The 21,710-nt window shown below is 42.5% G+C and overlaps 2 protein-coding genes across 2 annotated transcripts in view; one reads left to right on the forward strand and one right to left on the reverse strand.

Annotated features, from left to right (window-relative positions):
- Nucleotides 1-21,710, forward strand: part of epha3 (eph receptor A3) — a 559,788-nt gene that overhangs the window by 176,689 nt on the left and 361,389 nt on the right. The gene's annotated exons all lie outside the window — the stretch shown is intronic.
- stx19 (syntaxin 19) lies at nt 13,518-19,741 on the reverse strand. Its single transcript, XM_072444064.1, has 5 exons — nt 19,586-19,741; nt 16,383-16,628; nt 15,869-16,105; nt 15,003-15,215; nt 13,518-14,001 (listed from the first exon to the last, which is right to left on the reverse strand). The coding sequence occupies exons 2-5, from the start codon at nt 16,596-16,598 to the stop codon at nt 13,765-13,767; spliced, it is 903 nt and encodes a 300-aa protein (XP_072300165.1). The 5' UTR covers nt 16,599-16,628; nt 19,586-19,741; the 3' UTR covers nt 13,518-13,764.

The raw sequence follows: 21,710 nt of genomic DNA on the forward strand, positions 1-21,710 counted from the left end.
AGATTTCTGCACTTTTGTGATTAATTTGCCAAATAATGAAACGTTAACTAATATGTTTCAAGAAATGTTCAAACACATTTTCTGAAACGACATAATATCGTCTGAAAATCAAGATAATATACCCAGATATTAATTTCCTTGGCACACAACCAAAATAGGCAGAAGAATGAGAGAAACTGTCAGGAAATGTTGTTCTGGTGGAATAACCTTGTGAACGTTTTAACTTTTCCTCAAGCTGCATTTTAAGTCAACTAAATTACAAAGAGTAATTTACTTGGTTTAAAGATCCTCTGATAAAATAGAGGAAACCTACATTTTAATAAACAACTGCTCCAATCCCTTTATACATTAGAATAGTTAAATAAATAAATACAAACTGCTCATGAAGTTAAAGGTGCTCTTTAGTGGCTGTGAGTTCGCATTTACATGGAAAACAGAAGCCAGGGCAACATTCTTCTTTAAATTTGCTTTTGCTGTAGAATTAGAATCTCTCAAACTACAACCAGAACAAATCACTGCATATGATTACAAGGAAAAACAGAAATAAATCGTGGTCCAAACTGACCCTTTCCTATAAAACCTTCAAGAAATTAGAACATTCCAGTTGACGTTCTTACAATATTGACTCGATGCACGCTTGGAACATATTATTACATCATCAAAACCTTGGAGGAGCTTGAGTTTGCCACGATGTCTGTGGAAACAATCGCGAGGAGCGGCGCCTGCTCCCAGTGTCTCTCATCTCACAGTTTCATCATCCTGCACAGTTTATGTTCATCTTTCTGGAAATAACGGTAAATAAACGCGTGTGTTCGAAGTTTGCATGGCTTGAGCGTGTAATCGGACATGTTTGACACAGACTTTTCCTCACGGCGGTAAATCACCTCCGCTGCACGCGCTCTGTTTGTGAGGCGCTGTCATCGGCGAGGTGCGACCTGTGTACGACTTAGGCTTAATGAAACCATACAAAGAACTCAGAGTTTACAAAGAATGGACATCAATGCAGCCGCCACGAGAACATCGCGAACTTCAGTGCTGCGTTTGAGTTTATATTCTAATTGAATATACACTGGAAGAACAAAGAGAGTGGAGTAGATGTGCGGTGAACCATGGGTGCACTTTAAACATGTCATTATATAAATCATTGCTTCGCTTCACGTTTGGACCTCCCGTGTTTCTCTGCCAGTTCAGTCTTCTGAGTGACTGTGATCTGATTCGTTTTGTGCAGTAACGTTCGACTTCTCGTGCTGTTTGACGCTCGTTTTCTTTTTTGAATCCACTTGTTCTGCTCTTGAGTGATTTTGAGGTCTCCAGAAACTTTCTTCCTCGTAGTTTCTCTGAGCTTCATCAACTCATCCATGTCTCTCATCAGATTCTCTTCCTTTGTTTGGGCTCGTCCTCTTCCTTTGGCCTTTGTTGGCGTTCAGACCCGTCTGTTTTATCCTCATGGACTCTCACAGTCAAGTCCAAAAGCTGAAACTGCTCCTTCTTTTACAGTTCAAAAGGTTTGAGAGGTTTGGTCCTCCTCTTCAGGCTCTAAACCAACTCCTCCATGAAGTCCAACTCCTCAGTGTGAAGTGCTTTGTCGTCTTCCAGAGAATGTTCATCCCAGTTTTCCCACATTGTTCGATGCTCTCGGGTTTGGTTGCTGCTTGTCTGTTTGATTGCTGAAATGTAATGACGTTTAAATGGTCTGTATTTAACTGATCCTGCTTTAAAGTGTCAGTGACTCTCTGCTGTAGATAAGGATCAAACCACATACCTTCTTGTCAAGCCTTTTCATTGTTAGTTTATGTCTGTTTTTCATGACTGTCTAACAGCAGAGACAGGAAACAATAGATGTCCACAAGATGATCAACATAATCATGTGACTGTTAACAAATTAATTAATTCAACTATGTCTGAATGTCTCTTATTCTGTGTAAAAAGGGTTAATCCTTCAGTTTAGGACTCTATAAATATATAAATATGTTTTATGGTCGTACTTCTGAAGTTAAAACTGTGCACTGATCTCAAACTTAAACATAAATCAATCTAATTGCATCAGTATGCAGTATGCATGCAGTAGGATATTTTCCAAAACATCTTAAGTTTAGCTTTTGTTGAGGTTGATAACAACAAATGTTAGTGGTTAGTTCTATTAAACGCTTTCAAATATTTAAAGATACTCAGAGATTTCATTATTGCTGACATCAAAATCCTGACTTTCTGAGTCTGGCTCTTATTCACAGTGTGGTTGCTAGGCAACAGTTAATTACCTACTGCCCAACCAGGAAGTAAAGTCACAAACTGAAAAATGAAGTAACATATTCACAATATTCATATCACTCACATCAAACATGCTTAAGTCAGAGTTTGTGTGAGAATATGGAAGGAAAAGCTTACAAAGAGCTGGAGTAAAACACAGATAAAGTTATGATGCTGAAGACTGTTGGGAACCAGCAGAACAGATGCAGAAGTCGCAGAAAACACAGATGTTTTTCTTCAGCTCTGGATTCACCTTCAATGAGACAATGGCGTTCACAGCTCAGCTGGAAAAGTCCTAATTATCCCTCTTCTTCTTTCTAAACGACTGCGGCTCACAACACACAAATCTAAAGTAGCCGTATGCTGCAACACCGCTGCATATTACAGTAACCATCAATAACACTTATTCAAAATGCCTTAGTGATTTTTGGTTAGCGTCTGGCCTCCCACTCTGCACGATTAGACACATCTGTAGTGTTTGTGCTCCAGCTCCATGGCTCCGTGTCAGCGGCGCACCCGAGCGGCTGTGGGCTGGACACAACTTTTCCACTTGTGATTATGACGGCAGAAATAGTGCTGAACGCATTTACCGCTCCAGCCACGCCGCACTCTCTTATCCAATCGAGTAAATAACATTATGAAGCCCGCGGAGGAGCCATCTAATCAATTTCTGCAGAGTTTGATGACAAGCTAAAGCCGAGCGTGGAGTCAGGATCCTATTACCTGCAGACGGAGCCAGACCAGCTCCTCCCGGCTTCCAAATAACATAAAGCTGGCAAAATGTACAGCTTTTGATATTCCTTCATATGCAGGATTTGGATACATGTGGTTAAAAGTTACAATAGTGATCAATTCCATCTCTTCAAACCCTTTTTCTGTCACAAAACATGGCATGTATTTATCGGTTTAAAGATAACATCCATCATTTATTCTTTTCCTGTAACACATTCTATTAGCGTACGGTGAATGTCAGATGAATTTGGCGGAACAGAAGGAACGACGACCTTTAAAACTGTTAAAGACTGATTTGTTTGTTTGATATGACTTCAAAAGGTCACTCGCACTCGAAGGATATTACTGTTCTTATTGTTACAGTGTAAGAAACTCACGATGAGTCCAGAGTCATTTTATCATTGCAAAGGTTGAGCATTTTAATTTCATGTTTTACTGTATAACTCGAAAGACTATGTGGGATTGTCCTTTTGGATGTTGCATTGTGGGTAATGTGGACTTGGAGGCGACATAAAGAGTTTATTTAAAAGGAAAATATTATGCAAAATCAACTTGAATGAGGTTTTAAGCGTGTTGTGTCGGTGTTTCCTTGTTATTAGTTTACTGAAGTGTTTAAGTAATCCTGCATTATCCTGCAGCTGAGGTTCAAGCGCTCAGAAAATGTCTGTTTTCACCTACCCCCTATCCCCGCCCACATCCCTGTGCTTAGTTATTATGATTATTTTAAGATTCAGAATGTAAAAAAAAATCCGCAAAGGAGTTCTGCCAAGACCCGTTTAACAAACCTGTCCCAAAACACTTACCTTAACCTAATTAACTGTTCCTGAACCTAAACCTAACCCTAAAATTATTGTAAAAATGAAATATTTGTTTGCAAAGACTTCATGCAAAGTGACGTGTGGCAAAACTGGTTTGTTTATAATAAAAACAATATTAAGGGACATGTGTGGGTTCTAAAGTGTCACATTGTTCTTATTTGACCGGACAGAGATAGCGTGAAACGGGGAGAGAGAGGGTAGAGACATTCTGCAAATTATCAAGGCAAATAGAACCCAACCATGCCCTCAACCACTACGCCATCGGTGAGGCCCACGTAAGATGAAAACATGTGAATGACAATCTGCTGCTCGTTACAGTGAAATGTGACGATGAAGGGGCGGAGCTTATCAGTTCAGCAGTTTTGAACAGGAAGTCCATGGATCTGTTTCTATTACCAAGACGTTTAGATATTGTAATATTGCAGTTTACAATGAATGAAATGTAAAATGATGATCTACTCATAGTTCAATACTGCACCTGAAAAAAGCACAATACTTATGCCTCATTTAATAGCTTCTTTGGCTAGTTCCACGCATATTATAAATGAGCAGATACTATTAAGCACATTGATGAATATGCAATCACTATATTATGTTTGATCAGATGTAGGATTGTGGACCCAGCTCAGAACTGCATTGTTGTCGTGTCCTTGTGCAAGACACTTCAGAATATTGATCCTCGGGGGAAATGATCGAGCCACTTTGTGTGAAAACCATGAGGAAAAGGGTCAATAGAGCAGATCCAGAAAAGAGTTATAAAAATACATTTTATTAATCATTGTATTGTTTTGTGCTTGTCTCTAGCACATTGTCTTTTTTGTGTTGCACCTTCACTGCTGAAAAGATGCTGCGGCACACCATCCACTAAAACATTACCAGAGCCTAATCTCTACTTAGAGCCAGTTAGAGAAAGAATAATGTCTTTGTCACTGCGTCTGGCACTGGAGATTATGAACTACTAGTCTTTTTAGGTTACTCCAAAACAGCCAATACCTCAAGCTGTCCCGGTGTTCTCCAACAGACTGGTTGAAACTACTGTAAAATGTAAAAATGCAACTTAAATTTGTGTTTAAATTATGTGTGCGAGTGCAGCCGTGTTCATCATCTGTACATGTTTATTTGGCCTCTCATTACTGCAGCATTAGTCAGGGGACGGCGCAGCTTCCTTTGAGTCTGGACGCTGGTAAAACAAGGCACCGTCCGGGGAGACATGTTTTATTCAGGCCTGTCTCGGCTCATTTTCACCTCTCTTTGTCCTGATGGGCATGTCAGCTGTGGCTGGCTACAACACCTTTTACTGCATGGCCCGTAAATCAATACAACGCCAGAGGAATATTGCTCCGACTGTGCTGAAAGTGCAGGTGCAGCGTGACCTATGCACGGACAAATGATGAGGTGTAAAGAGGAAAGCAGGGGAGGCCTGTTGTCATAGTTTTAATGAAGCTATTGAGTGAATACTGTACAGTCAGATTTGTCATTAGAATGCTTGGATATTAGCGCCCTCTGCTGGTGAATGCTGATTATTTCTACAGACAGCGTTTTGAAGGGGAATAATTGAAACTTTTTTGTTTTTTTCACCCTCACTTTTCACATTTTTATCTAAATATGAATGTGAACAGCACTGCATGACTCAAAAATAAATTAGTTTTAGAGACCATTTTTTTCTGTCAATTATTAGTGATTAAAGTGGCATTCGGGCAATGTTCTATTATTTATAAATGCATTTTTTTGGCATTGTTTTGTCAAGATTTTTTTTTTCTAACTCTTCCTCAAAAAAAACTTTATTATAATCCACACAGTATTGTAAATATCTGATAGCACAATTAGAATTGTTAAAGGTGACTTTTCTTGAGCTACATTTTCCTGCAGTTTCCTACTACTATTTACAATGCCCTCTGACTCTACCCTGGTCTGATCACTCGCTCGCGCTCACATCTGGAGTCAAAACACCTTCAGCGCTCGTGTTTTACATCTGTCAATACAAACCTGTCGTCTGGAGCCCAAACTGAGGCGATCTGAAGCTGTTAAAGGTGTTTACAGCTGAGCCAAAGGGAGAGCGCTAATCAAAGTGTGTGGGAAATGACTTGAACACGAGCTGTGTGTGTGTGACTGTGTGCGAGAGCTGACTGACACACAAAACGCTCCCCATTGTTTTACAGCGCCTCACCTGTCAGAGGAAGAGATGGAGACATTTGGAAGAGACACAGGAGCAGATGTGTTCATGAGCGTGATCTGTACAGGGTGAATACAGAAGAGGAGGCAAAGGCAAACTCAAGAAATGCACGTTCTGACTGTCACTTCATGAATATAATAGACATAAGTAAACGTTTGTGTCTTTAAAACTGCTAGGTTTTAACTTCTATTATTTCACAAAGATCTCTTCAACAAGACCTGTAATATATATATATATATATATAAAAATAATGACAAATGATTCTTAAATTGACTTAAAGTGATGTGAGGTCTGAAAATAATGCTGCAAATAACTACTATAGCGGTGTTTTAGCGCTGCAAATCATCAATCCAACTATAGAGCGCCTTAAAAACAAGAAAGTCGACCAAAGTACATAACACACACATTCAAGACAATGTAAAAGAACAGAAAAAACTCACACACAAAAAAAAAATCATAGAAAAAGTGAATTTTTAGACTTAAAAACAGAAAATGATTTAATTTGTTTGAGGTGCGCAGGGAGCTTGATCCAGAGTTTTGTCCCAGTAACAGAAAAGATCGAGTTTCCTCTTGTTTTTCTCTTTATTTTTGGGACGACAGGTTAAGACTTTTGAGTCGATGTGAGCGAGAACGTGCAGGAGTGTCGGGCTACAGCAGGTGGGACAGATCCTGAAGGCCCACGGAGACATTTAAAAGCAAATCAAATCAATGTGATAAGAAACCGGGAGCAAGTGCAAAGATTTTGGGATCAGGGTGATGTGCGCTGGTTTTTCAGTGCCAGTTCAAAGCCGAGCAGCCCGACATAAAGAGCTTTACAGTCATCTAAACTGAATAAATGAAAATAAATTACTAGAAAATAACAAATAGGACTACTGGATTATTCAACTTTTCAACAAGAAAACTATCCAAACCTTCACACTACATCAGAAAGTTAAAAAAAAACATAGTAAGCGCCAAAAAAATGCATTAAAATCACAATATACATAAAATCAAAGTACAGTATAAAATCACAAAATAGATTAATCAAATAATTCTGTCAGTCATAAGCATAATTAAACAAAACTAGTTAGAAATATAAAGTAAAAAAATAAACTTGCAAATAAACAGAATCTACCTGTATTTTCTGGACTATAAGTGGTTTTTCATAGTTTGGGCCGGGATGCGACTTACATTTATACTTATATACTTATAAGTGTTCATACTCCGGAGCAACTTATATGTGACATTATTTATTATTTTCACACTTGCAACTGCATTTCATACTCCAGTGCAACTTATATATGTTTTTTTCTTCCCAATTAAGCATTTTTTGGCGACTTATACTCCAGTGAGCCTTATAGTCCGGACAATACGTTAATGTAAATTGTATTAAACGTGTGGCAAGACTTTAAATGAATTACACTTTTAAAAGCATGAACAAAGACTGAAAAAAATGTATATTACAAATCACTCAAGCTTAGTAAATACCCTTTAATTTAACCCCTTAATTTGATAAACTACATGTATTAGTTTTTTGCTAGGGTTAAGGGTTATCATAAGGTGTTATTGTACAATTTGGTGAAAGATAAAGGTATAAAGTTATTATTACTCTCCGGTTTCTTCCCACAGTGTCTCCGTAGCGACCGCAGATGTCCGACACACCGGTCCCATGACCTTCAGATATCCGCTTACACTGGGACATACATCACTCTGACACTATATTTAAGCTTCAACATTTATCCTTCCATACAACACGTGGAAGAGTCAACTTTGGAGCGGAGGACACGCGAGTTAAAAGCATTTCCCTGAAGATAAATGAGGAGTAAAAAGGATTCATGTCAGAATTATGCATTTACAGATCGTACAACATTTCAAAAGGATAAATATTTACAGTGCATAGACCTTATTCCGTCCTGTTTCCTTTTTATTGAAATACAAACAAACGTTTTAAGTGATTAAAGTTGTCCACATGGAAACATACGTAAATTGACACTAAAATATAGAGTCAATATTTGATATATTTAGTAATAACAACAGTAAAAGAGAAAGTGCTTGTTGATTAGTTATTTATCCGTTATGGTGAGTCGGGGTTCACTCTGGACTGTCACCACTGTCATTATTTAATTCATTTAGTTTTTGGGAGTATTTTGATGTTTGTTGCTTTAAATCCCTGGGGCAGAATGATGGAGATGGGGCAGTAATATCGTGCCCATGGCCTCTCCATTCTATACAAAAACACCAATTACTGTCTTTCTCAGATCGTTGTTTAAAACCAACACGGATTAATACTAAATATTAATATTTCCTTTCTATCTGTTGGTATTTCGGTAAAACTCTCTGTAAAAGTGAGGCTGTTGTTATTTTGGTCTTTGAATTTTGAATTAAAGCATTGGAAAAGGATTGATTTGTAAGCATTTGCAGCTGGACTATTTGTTGCACGCTGGGATATAGTATTTTTGGAAATGTCAGAGAGAAAAGTTCAATTGCAAAAATGGATTAGTTCTTTTGAAACTCTGTCACAAAGTTTTTTTCTTTCTGAAATGGTCTGAGGAGGAAATAACTGTTCTGTGCTTCATCAAAATCCATAATACTTGTGAAATCAATGATCTAACAATATAAAAACACATTTATATTATTGTAACGATGATAGGTGTTGATTAAACTAATAGAAGTGTTTTATTTTATTTAGTTTCGAGCATAGAAAAGTGAAGGATCCATTATTTTTTGAGTAGAGGGGAAAAAGAGAGTGAGTAATGCACAATTTGAAACTTTATTTCACTTTTCATGTTACTAACATACACTTATTTACTGTTGAATATTGTATTTACTGTTGAATAACAGTTGAGGGGATTTTCTCAAGAAGAAATAGTGTAGTATTTGTATTGCACTCAAATAGATTTGGCTTTAGAAAACATTGCAAGACAAAGACTAAATTGTTTTCTTTGTTTAGGAGGTTTTTATGGAACTTAAATCCATCCATTTTCTACCGCTTGTTCCCTTTCGGGGTCGCGGGTGACTGGAGCCTATCCCAGTGACTTCGGGCCTTAGGCGGGGTACACCCTGGACAGTGGCCAACTTGTCGCAGGGCCAACACAGAGACATAGACATTACAGACAGTTCACTCTCACATTCATTCACTAGGGCCAATTTAGAGTCACCAATGTTGCCTAACACATGCATGTGATTGGACGGTGGGAGGAGCCGGAGAACCTGGAGAGAACCCACGGTAACACGAGGAGAACATGCAAACTCCACCCAGAGAGATCATGTGATGTTGGTCTGGTCCGGGAATGGAACCCATGATCTCCTTCTTGGGAGGCAAGAGCGCTAACCGTTATCCGCCTTTGCCACTGTGCACCCTAAAATCTTTAGAACTTAAATCCATAAATTAAAATGTCAAAATCAACTCGAGCTGAATTGAAACTACAATGTAAATCCAAACGGTTTGAAACATTCTTTACACGTCATGTTTTGAAAGGACGCAGACACATTCCACCTTCTCTTCCCTGAGCACCTCCTTGACCCCGAGCGAGTAAACTTAAGATGGCAGTGTGTCCGGCGGGGGTCTTCAGGGGTGATTTATGCCCCTGTGACGATCCTGATGCCTCGGCTCACATTTTGATGGCAGTGATAAAACAGACAGTAAAGTAATGTCAGCTCTATAACTGCAGCTGCCGTGGAGTCTCTGAAGTCTGTGGTCAGCCCGGTGACGTATGCAAGGAATACTTTACCAAAGAGTCCATGGATACAGGCGATTACTCTAACGATACTTTGGAGTCCAAGTCAAACTGACTCATATTTTTGGGGAAATATTCATGTTTGCTCTGTAATGGCAAAAATAAGGCAAGGAAGCGAGTTGCTTTGTCTCAATGTTAAGGTGATTTAATCAGGCATTTCTCTCTCTCTGGTACATTACATGCTCAGAATCTCTGCCCCAAGTCCCAGGTCCTCCTTCTTTATACACATTAGTCACATGACCCGACACACACGGAAAGTTACCGGCACTCAGGTACAAAGGGACAAAGGGACAGGGGTTCCAGGAAGGAGACAGTATATAACATTAATTCATTTCACATGTCTTGCTGGCGTTGTCCTACTGTGAAACAAAACGGGGAACTTCCTAGTCACTCCAGGAGCTCCGGACATGTACATATCCAGGCAAAGAGGGGTTGTGTCAGGCTGTTGACTTTGTTTGTTTGTTGAAATAGAATTGAAAATTAAAAAGCAAAAGGCCATATTATATTTTTCCACAACAGCTCACAATAGGTTTTCCATCAAAGCTGCTTTAGAAGTTCAGCTCTCTCAGAATAATGATTTAATTTTTTTCAAAGTTTGTAAAAGGACTCTTCTCCAGTTGGGAGGGTTTCATCGCTGACCAGGAGAGAGAAGGACACAGAGGAGCAGAGCAGGTTCAGTCTGCTCAGGACCAGCAGAGGGAGGTAGTGCCCCTGCTTCATCAGGACGGCCCAGACACAGAACCTCCCTCACATCAGCATCATCAATCTATTTCAATGAAACAATTATTTTTTACAATTTCTAGATTATTGTTATGCGATTGTTAGGATTCAGATTATGGTAATGGATATAATTATTAGTAGTAGAAGTTGTATTTATTTGTTATTATTTATTCTTTATTTTATTTTATTTATTTTATTTATTTTATTTATTTTATTTATTTTATTTATTTTATTTATTTTATTTATTTTATTTATTTTATTTATTTTATTTATTTTTAAGTAAGAAATTACTATTTAAATCAAGCTCATAATGCAATTAATGTGATCGAATGGGAATGTTAAGTTTCTTTTCTCATTTTGACATACTATTAGTAATCTTGTTGAGTTATACATGTCGATAACCATAACAAATGTAAATGCCCTTATATAAGGCTGTATGTTTGCTCTTGTGAAGATACAGCGGGTCGACTCATGGGAGCAGAGCTTTCTTTTCGGGGCCACGCTGCTATAAAAACACAATAATCCGGATGTCAAAGGTTAAACCAGATCCAGCCAGAAATAGGACCAAATATATCTGTGTGGCTCCAGGCTGCAGATGAAATATGGGATAACAAGCCGAGCGCTGGCAGTAAACATGATGAATCAAGCAGTGAAAACAGCAGTAACTGTGTGAGAGAGACAGGATGAGAGCCTCCTCTGAGGGCGGCTGGGAGAACGCACTGGGTAACTCATCCATAAGAGGAACTTTATTAAGAGTTTTATGAAGTGGCTATAGCTCAGCGTTGCACTTAATGTATGGTACATCATTATTTAAAGGGTTTGACTGATGTGATATGGCATGCATTTAACTACTGGCTTAACAAATATGTGATATTAATAACATTTTGCATTATTTTAGTGCTGAAAAGAACACGTTTCATGTATTTTCTCTCTATTGCCTCCTGAATTTAACATCTGGATTGGATCAGAACTAACAGAAATCTGAATTAAGAAACAAATAAAAGGGTCAGATTCCTCACTCGACCTGATAAACCTGAAACCACAGCACATTTTTCTAACGTCATGTCCACTGATGAAGTCGTGTCCTTTAAGTGCTGAACAGAAGACAATTGTCGCCGTGAACACTGGATGGCATTGTTGCTGTTCAGACCGAGCCTCATTTGCAGTGCCTCTTTATTGGAGTGGAAATACGTGCTGTGCATCACAATGTGGTGACAGCACTTAATGTGGTACTTTTACATGACAAGTATTCAAAAGTTCTCAAAAGGAGGACTTCAGAAACGAGGGACAAACACAGTAACAACAGCCGCAGCTTCTGGTACGTCAGAGATCATCGATAGAGATGATCTGACAGAGCTGATTCTACATAAAGGTATGGAAAAGTCGTAAAAAGAAGGCATTGTACTCCTACTTGTACTTTACTCACTTTTATACCAAGGCCCATTACATTACATTAACTTCTTCCCACTAATTAATAACAGCTTCAATGTTATTCATTAGTGGTTTCACAGTCCGACACATTGACTAAAGCTGTACTAGATCCATCAGCTGTGACTTCCAACTAACCAGCTGCATTTCCCTTTTTACAGTGAACACAAATAGCCTTTTCCCGGGACTGTTCCCATCTGAAACACGAGTTGTTGACACGCCGCTCGGGAAAAGGACACATACTTGATTTTCCGGTTTGGGTTCGGCACTCTCTGTCCTCCAGTGTTTTGTCCTGGACACCAGACACCGGGCTCAGCCTCTCACACCGCACACACCAGGCCCACAATATAATACAGCAGGTTTATATCAGAGAAATGACAGTGTAGTTAGCATAAATACAAGTGCAATAATGTGTTGGTCTAGTTTCTCCTCATCTTACAGTTCTACAGTGATCTGAGAACAACTTCCTTCATGCGACAATGACATACATAACAATAACGCACGGTGACGGACACATGCCAGTCATTTAAAAGAAGGTTATGTATTTTAAAAGCGCGGGGGGCATTAACAACTTAAAACTAAATAAATAATAATGATAATTTGACCTCTCTATTAAAGGTTCACTATGTAACTTTTGTCTTGTCTCAACAGAGATATTACTGCTTTGTCCAGTTCCAAATATGACATTCATCTTACTGTAACTGACCTGCTTGTCTCCATGGGCGGAGACACGTTTAATGCCATCACGTGGAACATTACAAGCAAAGCAATATCATAAAACAAGCGTCACTCATACGACAGTCAGTTAGATTTGTCGTGTTTAAATGAAGTCATAACTCGTAAGTCTTTTGAAGTTGTAAAGTGCAGATGACAAAATAGTGTTTGTACCTGTGCTCTGAAATAAGTAAATAAACCCTGTCTAAAGGGCGGCTTGTGAGGCAGTGGCATCGGCGTGTGTCAGCAAGCAGCCGTCCTCTTCTTTAAGCAGCCGTCCTCTTCTTTAAGCAGCCGTCCTCTTCTTTAAGCGGCCGTCCTCTTCTTTAAGCAGCCGTCCTCTTCTTTAAGCGGCCGTCCTCTTCTTTAAGCGGCCGTCCTCTTCTTTAAGCAGCCGTCCTCTTCTTTAAGCAGCCGTCCTCTTCTTTAAGCAGCCGTCCTCTTCTTTAAGCAGCCGTCCTCTTCTTTAAGCGGCCGTCCTCTTCTTTAAGCAGCCGTCCTCTTCTTTAAGCGGCCGTCCTCTTCTTTAAGCGGCCGTCCTCTTCTTTAAGCGGCCGTCCTCTTCTTTAAGCGGCCGTCCTCTTCTTTAAGCGCCCGTCCTCTTCTTTAAGCGGCCGTCCTCTTCTTTAAGCGGCCGTCCTCTTCTTTAAGCAGCCGTCCTCTTCTTTAAGCGGCCGAGGACGGCCGCCCTCTTCTTTAAGCGGCCGCCCTCTTCTTTAAGCGGCCGTCCTCTTCTTTAAGCGGCCGTCCTCTTCTTTAAGCGGCCGTCCTCTTCTTTAAGCGGCCGTCCTCTTCTTTAAGCGGCCGTCCTCTTCTTTAAGCGGCCGTCCTCTTCTTTAAGCGGCCGTCCTCTTCTTTAAGCGGCCGTCCTCTTCTTTAAGCGGCCGTCCTCTTCTTTAAGCGGCCGTCCTCTTCTTTAAGCGGCCGTCCTCTTCTTTAAGCGGCCGTCCTCTTCTTTAAGCGGCCGTCCTCTTCTTTAAGCGGCAGCCTCGTTACAGCGCCGGCCACAAAAACGTCCACTCCAATTCACATCCTCCCGAAACCAACAGGCGCATCAAATACCAAATCTGGCCTTTATGCTTGATTGTTTTCTCCGCTCCGCTGCCTCCTGCTCCTCCTGCTTCACCATCTCTCACTTCAGCAACCACCAAGATTGTCTCTAAATGCTGTTTGAATCCGGTGCGTCTGGCCTGAGTGCTAATGGAGCTGGATGGCGTTATAAACAGCACCTCCAGGGCGGACAGCAGCAGCAGCACAGTTGGCGTAGAGGGTTCTTCTTCTTGTATCGTGCAGCCAGTTTGAATTTCTCGTTAGTGGCGACCACGTAGTCCTGAGCTCTCTCCACGTTGGTCTGGATGTGGTCGATGAAGGCGCCCTGCTCCTCCACCAGGATGAAGATGTCCATGAACAGGTCCCGCAGCTCCTTCATGTTGTTCTCCAGGCTCAGCAGCTCCTGTCGCCGTTTGAAAATGGAAATAGGTAAGTTTGAGGTGGGATCTTATGCACATACGTCATAAATGGGATGTCGTGGTATTAAAGTTTAGTGTTATGATTGTTGTGAGGAGGAGCAACAGTGAAATCCTTTATATTCTGGGATGAGACCAGCTTTATGAACTCAGAATTATTGGGATACAAACAGCCAGATGAAAAAATAATGAATACACTTTTTGTGGGGATCAAATTGATTGATTTTGTTATTTAGTATTTTGTTAGTCACTATTTATTTTGAGCCTTTGAGTATAATGTGTATGTCATATCAACAATATCATTATTAATAGCAGAAAATAAAATAAATGTACTTTAACATGAAAAGATTACACTGCTCACTTAAAACAGAGTGAGTAGAAGTAAAAACACTTATTTACTCCTGCCTCCATTCAGTATCTACAAAGATATATGGATCCCATCAACACATAAAGAACCAATTTTTATCAGTACTATATATTTTTTCCATTTACAGAATACATTTAAATCACTTCCCATGCTTTGTAATGTATCAATACTTAATAGTATAATTATTACACTATCGTATACATTATACTTTGATTTGAATGGATAAAAAGAATCCAATGAATTGAAATGACCCAATTCAGCTTCTAAAATTGTCATGATTATATTTTCAACTGAATCATTATTATATAACGGAATAATCTTGACATCTGATCTATTTTAATACAGGGTGATTTATTCTCTATACATTCTTTGAAGAAATAAATGACACTGACCCAAATAGGACTTAAATGTGAAAGCACTAGTCAGTAAATTATAAAAAATGACACTAAACTCTTTACTAAACCATTTTTACATCTTCTCAAAGAGACATGGTTTGTAAGGATCAGCCTTGAGTCGTGAAAAAAAAAACAAATCTGATTTGTAGCTTTATGATAAATGCTCCCACAATGTGCTCAGAAGCCTTTCAAACCCGGGCCCCGCCGCTGAACACCGTGCATTCACCTTGTGCCTCTGCTCGATCTCGGACAGCTGAGATCGTGTGATGCGAGCGTCGGTGAGCAGGTTCTCGTTGAAGACGTCCCATTTCCCCGACGCCACCATCTCGTTCACCTCGTCCTCCGTCACATCGCGGCCGGAGACCTCCAGCTGACGGATAATGAAGTGTCTGCAGCGCTCCTGCTTGCTCAGCAAACTTTCATTATACAGGCGCATTACCTGCAAATAAGCAGACAGAAGAGGCTGGACTCAGGAGGGGCACGGGAAATGAGAACTTTCATTGTTTTGGGTTTAGAAAGAGATGAAGCATGCAATGTTAGTTTACATTATGGTGACACGTGACCTTAAAACTGTATTGTATTTAACAGGTTCTTCCAGTTTACTGTTTTAGTTTGTATGTACAGTTTTATTATTTACCAGAACAGCTATATGGTGAAATAAGGGAGCGAAAGTGCAGGTACTTTCAGTAAATGCTTGAGACCGGTAAACAAATCTGCGATGTTGAGGAAATGACAACTTATGTGCAACGTCTTAACCACCAGCCAAGAACAGCATGCTCAAAACTGAATGTGCTTTTCTGTAAGTGCAATAACAGCAACAAATAAGTATTGCATTTGAAAATATGTACAGACCATTGCAAATTATCACACATTAGGCCTTAGTTATTCTATTACTTGGTTTACGGATCCGCCGCACTTAGATTATTGATTTATACAACATAAATAAAATAAATTATTATCTTTTTTTTTTATAAAGTACCACCGACAAAGCAAAATAGCATTACATACAAATCTGTAAAACAAGTGATAAAATAACTGCGGACTAACTTAACAAATACACAGTAAAATACAAGTTTTGCCAGTGGTCCAAACCTGGTGGAAGTTGCGTGACAGTGCTGCATGCTGGGACCTCTGTATGCGGGCACTGACTGAGGCGGGCCCCTCCAGCTCTTCTGTCTTCTGCACCTGCTTGGAGAGAGCGTCCAGCCTCCTGTGGATGCTCTCGGCCTGGAGCTTGATGTCCCGCGTGATGCTGCTCTCCTTCTTCATCACACTGAAGCGACGCATCGTGGCCACCAGAGACTTCTGCTGCTGGCTGAACTTAACCACCTGGGCATACGGGGATCCACAGTTACAGATGAAAAGCTTTAGCAAGTTTCATTTCAGAGGATTAAGAAAATAAAACAACCGAAAAAGGGCTCTGGTGCTGATTATTGAAGAAAAAAGTAAAAGGTCCACATATGGCATCAAACTTACATTTCATTAGCTGTGTTTTCATCGCTAAACAGGGTTCATTTCCACTTCTATAATTCCCATTTCAAAACTAATAACTTTTATTCCCCACCTGATCTTATAATTAGAAGTAAACTCTGTACATCATATTTACCTCTGTGTCCAGGGCTGTGATGTCATCTCTGATCTGCTGGATGTCTGACAGTAGATTCTCTATGACAGGTTCCTCCTCAAAGACCACAGCTTCCGGCGTGAAAACCTCGACCACCGCTGCGTCCTCGTCATCCTGCTGCTCCGATGAGAACGGGCTGTCGGCCTCGTCCACGCCGTCCTGGGCCCTCTGACGCAGCTCGTCCAGCCGGTCCTTCATCCTCACAGTGGACCGCAGCAGTAGAACGGCCTAAAGAGACGTTCAAAACTATGTAAGCGAGTCATAGTTACTGATGTGATGGCGAGGTTCAAGGAATTGACTCCTGGGCCTTTCTGTGCAGAGTTTACGTGTTTCTCCCCGTGTCTGGGTGGGTTTTACTCCGGGCGTTTCAGTTTTCCCAGAACATGCACAGTTATGCTCGAACACACCAGACTGTAGCCTTTGCCTTGTCTCCATTCCCTCTCACGTTACTCTCACTCATACACCAGCGTACATGGACACGGAAGGCAAGGTGAGTGACGTGTCTTGCCCAAGGAAACAACAACAGTGTGCACTACCGCCCCCCTGTGGCACCTGGTATTCAAATGTTCTCCCATCCACGTAACCAGACCCAACCCTGCTTAGCTTCCGAGATCTGACGAGATCAGGCTCTAGCAAGTTGGTCTTTTTACATTTATGTACAGAAGCTAGTTACATATAGACATTACCATGGCTAAGATTTCATAAAAATGGTTCAAACTCATGCCATATTGATGCCAAATTCAGTGTTACTTGTGTTGCCAACTCCACTTCTCTCCCATTGCATTGGTTCAACGTAAATCAGGACAAAACGAACAGTTAGAAGGGGAAAAAATGAACTCTTTTCAACAATGAGACTCAGATGAAAGAGCCAACTCAGTTTTCAGTGTCACACCAGTAAAGTAATATTGACTTTGTTTGTTGGAATTGGGTTTACCATCCGGTTTCACTCGCCGCACACCGGCGAACATGTGACCAGAGTCTGCTTTGGGCTGTGCGTAAGCGCCACTCCAGGAAGTGGGTCACCGAACGGCATCTCTCCTTTGGCAGATCTAAAAAGTCGTCCATGGAATGTTTAACAAAGAGTACTGTCCATCCACTAAACAGTTAATTCCTCGCTGTGTCTAAATTTGTCAAGACAACTCTGAGCAATGTAATACAAGATGTCCGGTCACTGATCTCTATCAAAGACATTCCTGAAACGCATCACTCCACGATAAGAGATTACCCTCTTCCTATCTCAGACACTCAGACGTAAAGCAGTTCTTTTTTTGTGTGTTTGTGTGTGTGTGTGTGTGTGTGTGTGTGTGTGCGTGTGCGTGTGTGTGTGCCTACACATAATATATTCTAATTGTACAAATGTGATTGGACAAAACCCTGTCACAGCAATAGCTATTTCTTGCATTCTGCATCATGTCAAAGGAGGAGACTTGAGAGTGCCTCCTCCTTATCTCCACAGACAACAGAGGCTGATACGGGATCCAGATGCAAGTTTTCCCCGGGACACACCGGGTGCCTGAGAATTCATCTTCGATCCGTGATATGAGCATAACTAATGAGGCCGACTGCACTCTGCTGAGCTCTCAAGCGTATTTTTAACTCCAGCAGCACAAGGTAAACAGACCCAAAAGTTTATCTGCCACATCAGTCAGCCCAGTCCACCCCTCTCCCATGGGAACACGGCCGGGATGCTTTTTACAGCCAGACTCAGCACAAATAAGAGGAAAGGAGCGCTCAGAACCGCCGTCTTCATAAACATATTAGAATAAACAACAAGAGTCTCTCACTATCGGTGGAAATGTGCTCTCGTGTCACTGGGCACGTGCCTCAAGGGTCAGAGTTCACTTGTGGGTATTTAGGAGCATAAGGGAGGCTACAACCTGGTGGATGTTGGCCTAAATCCATTTTCCTCAAAATGAATTATGACCACAAAGTTACAAACTAAATGTTAATCTTCCACAAGTGATACTAGTATATAACTGCTACGGCACTAAAACTACACTCATGACCTTTCGTTAATGTACTTTTTGCCTATATTTCAGATGTGTTTTTTTATTTTTAGCGAAACATATAATGTGCTGCTTTGCAAAACACTGCTGATAACAACAATCGAATACTAAGTTTAATTCTTAGGAATGTTTGCATGACTATATTCACTACCACTTTGAATCGCGTGGTGAAATACTTATAATCTTGTAGAAAGTGCTTATTGTTTTTGGGAGGAAACTACAGCTCCACTCTGCTGAAGCATTTCATCAGTGCAGATCCCATTTCTGTGTTGATTTAAAACAGGAAAACGCTTTTTTTTAGCGGATATGAGTGGGAGGAAAGCTTAACTAAATATCACAAAGTGTTAGCAGAGAAAGTATCTAAACTGTTGCTCGTTAATGCTTTGAGCTGTTTTGTTTCTACCTGGCTGAGCCACAAGAGCCGATTAAAAACATTGCTCAAAGGATTAAGACGCACTTTTTCTGAAGTTAAACCAAGAAGAAAGAGGAGACTGAAATTCCCAGGACATTTTCTTCTCAGCCTTTGTGCTCCAAAGCATTTACTCCACTGTGTACACCTGCTACTTTGTGTCCTTATGTGCTCTTATCTGCTTATCACAATAATACTTTGTTTCTGTGGCAAAATGGACAGCAATAGTTGTGGTCTAGTTGGACTAGTATCATCACTTACAGTGGTAAAATGTTATAACAGCAGATCTGAGCTAGCCTATACAATCAAGTTGGAGTAAAAGTACTTGTACTACAGTGTAGGCGTCCTCCACCTGATGCTTGAGGTGTTGACACTGAGTCATTGTGTGCAAGTGAAACACACGGAGCAAATACATGTCATTGTTCTTAGGTCACACACACTTACAGTTTACAGATGTGGGTCAGGAATGAAAATGTATTCATATTCTGTATATAATAAGCTAAGATACTTTCACTACAACTGGTCATAGTAAAAGAAATACTCTTAGTATTACCCTCATTGCTATCATCATTAAACAACAACAACAAACATTCATATAATGTAATAAATATTATGAAATTTCCCCATGTGGGACAATAAAGGAATATCTTATAACAAAGATATAGACATAGACCAAAGACAAAGTACTACTAGGCCGACTACTTTAGCCCACTACTACTACTTCTACATGGTTCTATTTAACACAACTTTCAAGAGCTTGGAGATCTTACCTTCTGTTCACAGCTTATCACATCCACTCTGTCCCCTAAGCCCACGCCGTTGTTCTAAAGCAATCCCACTGGTTCCAGCCTCATGATCCCTGCTCCTTTTACCGTTATTGCACCACCTGTTCTCCACAACACTTCATTTCACCCACTCAGGGAAAAGTTCAGAGAAACTCCAGACGGGATAGACTTAAGCTCCTCCTATTCCCTCTGGAGTCTGGCCAATCAGGTGGGAGAGTGTTTGCTTATCTAAAGAAATGAGAAGTGACGTTTGGTAGGGAGGGAGGGCGGGAGGTAGTGAGGGAGGTGGGGTGGTAGGGAGGGAGGTAGTGAGGGAGGGAGGGAGGTAGGGAGGTGGGGTGGTAGGGAGGGAGGGAGGGAGGGAGGTAGGGAGGTAGGGAGGGAGGGAGGGAGGTAGGGAGGGAGGTAGGGAGGGAGGGAGGGAGGTAGGGAGGTAGGGAGGTAGGGAGGGAGGTAGGGAGGGAGGTAGGGAGGGAGGTAGGAAGGGAGGTAGGAAGGGAGGTAGGGAGGGAGGTAGGGAGGGAGGTAGTGAGGGAGGGAGGTAGGGAGGGAGGGAGGGAGGTAGGGAGGGAGGGAGGTAGGGAGGTAGGGAGGGAGGTAGGGAGGGAGGTAGGGAGGTAGGGAGGGAGGTAGGAATGGAGGTAGGGAGGGAGGTAGGGAGGGAGGGAGGGAGTTAGTGAGGGAGGGAGGTAGGGAGGGAGGGAGGGAGGGAGGTAGGGAGGGAGGGAGGTAGGGAGGGAGGGAGGGAGGGAGGTAGGAAGGGAGGGAGGTAGGGAGGGAGGTAGGAAGGGAGGTAGGGAGGTAGTGAGGGAGGCTTTGAGGTAGCGAGGGAGGGGGTAGGGAGGGAGGGAGGGAGGTAGGGAGGGAGGTAGGGAGGGAGGGAGGGAGGTAGGGAGGGAGGTAGGAAGGGAGGTAGGGAGGTAGTGAGGGAGGTAGGGAGGGAGGCTTTGAGGTAGCGAGGGAGGGGGTAGGGAGGGAGGGAGGTAGGGAGGTAGGGAGGGAGGTAGGGAGGTAGTGAGGGAGGTAGGGAGGGAGGTAGTGAGGGAGGGAGGGAGGGAGGTAGGGAGGTGGGGTGGGAGGGAGGTAGGGAGGTAGGGAGGGAGGTAGGGAGGTAGGGAGGGAGGTAGGGAGGGAGGTAGTGAGGGAGGGAGGTAGGGAGGGAGGGAGGGAGGTAGGGAGGGAGGGAGGGAGGGAGGTAGGGAGGGAGGTTGGAAGGGAGGTAGGGAGGGAGGGAGGGAGGTAGGAAGGGAGGGAGGGAGGTAGGGAGGGAGGTAGGAAGGGAGGTAGGGAGGGAGGCTTTGAGGTAGCGAGGGAGGGGGTAGGGAGGGAGGGAGGGAGGTAGGGAGGGAGGTAGGAAGGGAGGTAGGAAGGGAGGTAGGAAGGTAGGGAGGTAGTGAGGGAGGTAGGGAGGGAGGTAGTGAGGGAGGCTTTGAGGTAGCGAGGGAGGGGGTAGGGAGGGAGGTAGGGAGGTAGGCAGGGAGGGAGGGAGGTAGGGAGGGAGGTAGGAAGGGAGGTAGGGAGGTAGTGAGGGAGGTAGGGAGGGAGGTAGGGAGGTAGGAAGGGAGGGAGGGAGGGAGGTAGGGAGGTAGTGAGGGAGGTAGTGAGGGAGGTAGGGAGGTAGGGAGGGAGGTAGGAAGGGAGGTAGGGAGGGAGGTAGGAAGGGAGGTAGTGAGGTAGTGAGGGAGGTAGGGAGGGAGGTAGTGAGGGAGGCTTTGAGGTAGCGAGGGAGGGGGTAGGGAGGGAGGTAGGGAGGTAGGGAGGTAGGGAGGTAGGGAGGTAGGGAGGGAGGTAGGGAGGTAGTGAGGGAGGTAGGGAGGGAGGTAGTGAGGGAGGTAGGGAGGTGAGGTGGTAGGGAGGGAGGGAGGGAGGGAGGTAGGGAGGTAGGGAGGTAGGGAGGGAGGTAGGGAGGTAGTGAGGGAGGTAGGGAGGGAGGTAGTGAGGGAGGGAGGGAGGTGGGGTGGTAGGGAGGGAGGGAGGTAGGGAGGGAGGTAGGAAGGGAGGTAGGGAGGGAGGTAGTGAGGGAGGCTTTGAGGTAGCGAGGGAGGGGGTAGGGAGGGAGGGAGGGAGGTAGGGAGGGAGGTAGGGAGGGAGGTAGGAAGGTAGGGAGGTA

The sequence above is a fragment of the Eucyclogobius newberryi genome, unplaced genomic scaffold, assembly GCF_026437365.1.
Source record: "Eucyclogobius newberryi isolate DKJ021-1_F unplaced genomic scaffold, fEucNew1.0.hap1 SCAF_14, whole genome shotgun sequence".
NCBI lineage: Eukaryota > Metazoa > Chordata > Actinopteri > Gobiiformes > Gobiidae > Eucyclogobius > Eucyclogobius newberryi.